This window comes from Cygnus atratus, chromosome 13 (assembly GCF_013377495.2).
Source record: "Cygnus atratus isolate AKBS03 ecotype Queensland, Australia chromosome 13, CAtr_DNAZoo_HiC_assembly, whole genome shotgun sequence".
In the NCBI taxonomy this organism is placed as follows: Eukaryota; Metazoa; Chordata; class Aves; order Anseriformes; family Anatidae; genus Cygnus; species Cygnus atratus.
In genome coordinates, this window is record NC_066374.1 from 9,750,021 (window position 1) to 9,755,530 (window position 5,510).

General features: G+C 37.0%; 1 protein-coding gene across 1 annotated transcript; it reads left to right on the plus strand.

The window, feature by feature from the left end:
* Positions 1-369: 369 nt before the first annotated feature.
* Positions 370-2,931, plus strand: SLITRK4 (SLIT and NTRK like family member 4). Its single transcript, XM_035541758.1, has one exon. It carries the CDS (start codon positions 418-420, stop codon positions 2,929-2,931), a length of 2,514 nt encoding a protein of 837 aa, XP_035397651.1. The 5' UTR covers positions 370-417.
* Positions 2,932-5,510: the final 2,579 nt, after the last annotated feature.

Genomic DNA, 5,510 nt, shown 5'->3' on the forward strand with positions numbered 1-5,510 from the left:
GGCAACGTGTGAGCAGTGCAGGGCTGAGGAGAGTAAATATGCATAAAATTGGAATCTTCTTTGGTTATTTTACTTTGTTAGTTATGCATGTTTGTCATGTACAGCAGATAGAAATATATTTGACAGACCTTAAAGTTATTTGTGTTTGTTTACAGAGATTTACATTCTGTATTTGAAATTCTAGCTCCTGTGTATTTGTTTGGTTGTTAAAATCTTTCACGTTATTTTAAATTCAATGTTTGTAGTTTATCTATAATCCTTGGCAGGTACAGTAGCTCAGTGGAATACAATTTTTAACCCAAACGACTTTTTGGAACAATGACAACTGAAAAACATTTTCTTTTTTCTTTCCTTCTTTCTTCTTTAGATTCTTTATCTTTGTTCAGGAGCCTAAGGTTGCTTGCTGATCACAAGAAGATGTTTCTGTGGCTCTTTCTGGTTCTGTCATCTCCAGTTTCTTCTACAACTGCAGATGCTGATATATCTGTGGAAATTTGCAATGTTTGCTCCTGTGTGTCAGTTGAGAATGTACTTTATGTCAACTGTGAGAAGGTTGCAGTCTACAGACCAAATCAGCTTAAACCACCATGGTCTAATTTTTACCACCTAAACTTTCAAAACAACCTGCTAATTATTCTATATCCAAATACCTTTCTTAATTTCACACATGCAGTGTCCTTGCAATTGGGTAATAATAAGTTACAGAACATTGAGGGAGGGGCCTTTATGGGTCTTAGTGCATTAAAACAGTTGCACTTGAACAACAATGAATTAAAGATTCTCCGAGCTGACACTTTCCTGGGCATAGAGAACTTGGAGTATCTCCAAGCTGACTACAATTTAATCAAGTTTATTGAACGGGGAGCCTTTAATAAGCTTCACAAGCTGAAAGTCCTCATCCTTAATGACAATCTGATTTCATTCCTTCCCGATAATATTTTTCGATTTGCTTCTCTAACCCATCTGGATATACGAGGGAATCGAATACAGAAGCTTCCATACATTGGAGTCCTGGAACACATTGGGCGAATTGTCGAATTACAGCTGGAAGACAACCCCTGGAATTGTACTTGTGATTTGTTGCCCTTGAAAGCATGGCTGGAGAACATGCCCTATAATATCTACATTGGAGAAGCTATCTGTGAAACTCCCAGTGACTTGTATGGAAGGTTGCTGAAAGAAACCAACAAGCAAGAGCTGTGCTCCATGGGGACAGGGAGTGATTTTGACGTGCGTGTTCTACCTCCCTCGCAGCTGGAGCCTGGTTACAGCACACCGAATGGCCACACGACTCAAACATCAGTGCACAGATTAGTCACAAAGCCTCCGAAGACTACAAATCCTTCAAAGATCTCGGGGATAGTAGCTGGCAAAGCGCTGTCTAATCGCAATCTCAGTCAAATTGTATCTTATCAGACCAGGGTGCCTCCTTTAACTCCTTGCCCAGTCCCCTGCATTTGCAAAACACATCCTTCAGACTTGGGATTAAGTGTAAATTGCCAAGAAAGAAATATAGAGTCAATGGCTGAACTCCTACCAAAACCTTTAAATGCCAAGAAATTGCACGTAAATGGCAACTATATTAAGGATGTGGACACTACAGATTTCATTGAGTTTGAGGGGCTAGATTTACTACATTTAGGCAGCAATCGGATTTCGGTGATCAAAGGAGAAGTTTTCCGCAACCTTACAAATTTACGGAGATTGTATCTCAATGGCAATCAGATTGAGCGTCTGAGCCCAGAAATGTTTGCTGGCCTCCACAACTTGCAGTATCTGTATTTGGAATACAATGTCATCAAAGAAATCTTAGCAGGCACTTTTGACTTGATGCCAAATTTGCAGTTGCTCTACCTGAACAACAATCTTCTACGCAGCTTGCCAGCATACATATTTACTGGGGCACCGCTTGCCAGGCTGAATCTGAGGAACAATCATTTCATGTACTTACCTGTAAGTGGTGTTCTTGATCAGCTAAAATCTCTTACACAAATTGATTTGGAAGGTAATCCGTGGGACTGCACTTGTGATTTAGTTGCTTTAAAACTGTGGCTTGAAAAACTAAATGAAGGTATTGTGGTGAAGGAATTAAAATGTGAAACACCTGTACAGTTTGCTAACATTGAACTTAAGTCTCTGAAAAATGAGATCCTCTGTCCTAAACTTTTAAACAAGCCATCTGCTCTGTTCACTAGTCCTGTGCCCGCTGTCTCTTTTACTACACCACTGGGACCAGTTCGGAGTCCTCCTGGTGGCCCAGTTCCATTGTCCATCCTAATCTTAAGCATATTAGTTGTGCTTATTTTAACAGTGTTTGTTGCTTTTTGTCTTCTTGTTTTTGTGCTTCGTCGCAACAAAAAACCAACTGTAAAGCATGAAGGGATTGGAAATCAAGAATGCAGTTCTATGCAACTGCAGCTAAGAAAGCATGATCACAAGTCAAACAAAAAAGACGGACTAGGCGCAGAGGCCTTCATTCCTCAAACCATTGAGCAGATGAGTAAAACCCATACTTGTGGCTTAAAAGAGTCTGAAACGGGCTTCACGTTTGCTGATCCACCAGGGCAAAAAGTCATTCTGAGAAATATTAATGACAAGGAGAAGGATTTATTGCATGTGGACACAAGAAAAAGACTTAGCACAATCGATGAACTGGACGAGTTATTCCCTGGGAGGGATTCCAATGTATTTATTCAAAATTTCCTTGAAAGTAAAAAGGAATACAACAGCATAGGGGTCAGTGGCTTTGAAATACGTTACCCAGAGAAACAACAAGACAAAAAAAACAAGAAATCTCTAATAGGTGGTAATCATAGTAAAATTGTAGTAGAACAAAGGAAAAGTGAATATTTTGAACTAAAAGCTAAACTTCAAGGTTCACCTGACTACCTACAAGTCCTTGAAGAACAAACAGCTTTGAATAAAATATAGATCATGCAATCTTATTGCCTACAGAGGACATTTATTTAATGATGAAAGTGCCTTTTGTTGACTTTTAACTTCCAAATACTATATTATATTGATAGGCATAGAGGCAGGTGTATCCAAGGGTGTCTGATTAACTGTAGCTGCATATGACTTGTCAAGTAGAGGAGAGTCACCTTAATAGATTTTACTACATAAAGCTCATACCCTGTGGAATCCTATAGGGATACTGCAAACTCTATTGCCAAAGGGATGCTTTATACACATTACACTGAATTTAACCTCAAGAGGCATATACGTTTTGTACCTTAAATGCAAAACCATCGTCTCCTTGTGATTTGTTAGAGCAAACACAAGAAACCTGGTACTGGTGTTCATACCTCAGCTGGGTCCTTCATCCTGCACGTGGATTTAAGTTGGTGGAACTGGAGTAATCCTTTTGTGGTGTTGTAATGGCACTGTTTAAAGATTATCTGAAAAGTAACAAGCATGCAAAGAGAGAACATTCGATAGTATGTGTAAATTGGTTACATTTATGGCCTGCATCTTGAAACCACTGGAATTATAACGTTAAATTGTGCAAATATTTGTTTAAAATATACCATGAATTACATACATATGAAATAAATTTGACCACTTGAAACATACATGTCTATACATAAAATTAAAAAAAAAAAAAAAAAAAGGTAAGAAAACAGTTCAACCTGACTTCTGCAGTATTTGTGGCATCTGAAGAAAATATTTGATGTTTATGCAGAATCTGCTGTAAGACTCATCTCCAATTAAAACTCGAGTTCCTTCTCAGTTATGTGAAACACTTGCAACTCTAACGGGTTGTCCGAAATTGTCAAAGTGCTTACTGTGTGAGCGTAGCAGAAATTATTTTTGTAATATAATTCATATTTATGAAATACTTTGTATACTAAATAGGAAAATATGTACTCCTTAATATGTATTTAATATGCCTGACTTGTTTTCCTGATCGCAATGCATTAATCATTCAATATAAATAAAAACAGAACAATATACCAAACAGAAGCTGGGGGATGTGGTGTATAGAATTATCCAGAATTAAGTGATCAGGTATAATAATAATAAAATTGTTCTGTACTATTCTTGTGAAATTAGCATACTATCTTATTTCAGATTTGTTACCAATGGTGCATTTTGAAATAGATTCATTAGTTTTTTAGTATCGTGTCTCAGGCAATTATTTGCCATCAGTTGTCTTGCTTTTCAGGGTTCTATAGCTTAATCTAAATAGTTTTCACTACATGTATTTACAGGAATTCATGGTAAGGGTAATATTTTAATCGTATATGCATACGTTTTCTGTTCTTATTCTGTCTGTCTGCTGCCAGTCAGAAAAACTGATCAGAACAGAAAATAATATGGCAAATGACTTCTGTTTAAACCAACAGTGTAAAATGAATATAGTGGTCTCAGTTCAGAGTACTGTGTATTTCATATCTAGAGAGTAAAAACTTAAAAGAAAGTAGTCAGGAGAATGGAAAATCCCCACTTTATCTCACTAGTACCTTGAGATGAGAATGGCGATATGTTGGTAAAGCATCATACAGAAAATATATACTATGAGATTAACAAAAGTTTCTTGACGTGAACAAGAATTTTTCCACGCATTTCAGTGACCTTTGGATAACACCCTCTATCTCCTTTGCTTCCAGAGCCCTTTTTTCCCCTCATTCACCTTTTATAATCAATGCATAAATCAATCAAGATTAGTAGGATGTAAATACTAATCTTTGTCATGAATTTGAAACTAGCAAATATTACAGCAAGACCCAATAATACTACTGTGGAAAAGCCTGTGTCAGCTATTTCCATTATAAACTGCTAATTTCAGGGCTTTACGACACTGCTGTAAAATTTTTATTCTGGAACAATACTTGGCAAACAGCCTGCAGTATATTTTTACAAAGATTAAAAGAAATAAAAGAAAAAAACCACACTGCTTCTTTATTCCAGAGAAAGGAAAACAAAGAGATTTTTCTACTTTCAGACATTTGTTTATGCTCTTGTAACTTAGAAAGAGGGTTGTTTTATTATTTTCTCTGTAATCTGAAGTATATAAATTGCTTCAGATAATAAAATTATTAATATAATGGCTGAATTTCTTTCAAAAAGCTGCTGCTATCTATGCACAATAATTTACTTCATTGAAGCTGTCACGGGGATTTTCAGGAGATGGATACTATGCACATACGCATTTCTGACATAAAAAGTTCCTCGTTGGCCAGTAAGACAATACATGGCCAAGACTTGAAAGAAAACATTTGAGCTCATTGTGTCAAGAGTCTATGGATTAAGGAGTGTTAAAGATGCACTGACATGATAGACCGTAATGGTTCCATCAGCAGGCTGAGAATAATGGGTCGCTGTGACTGCTCTGCGCAGTGCTGCATGGCTTTGAGGATATGTCAAGGTTCATAGGGATTTGCCAAAGCATAAGGCTTCTGACACTTCAGTGCACTGTCAGAGACCGTTGTGTCCCATACCCTTCTGCTTAGACGAATGTGTTAAAAATATGAAAAAATAGTAAATAAGCTAATAGATTTAAGTGATGT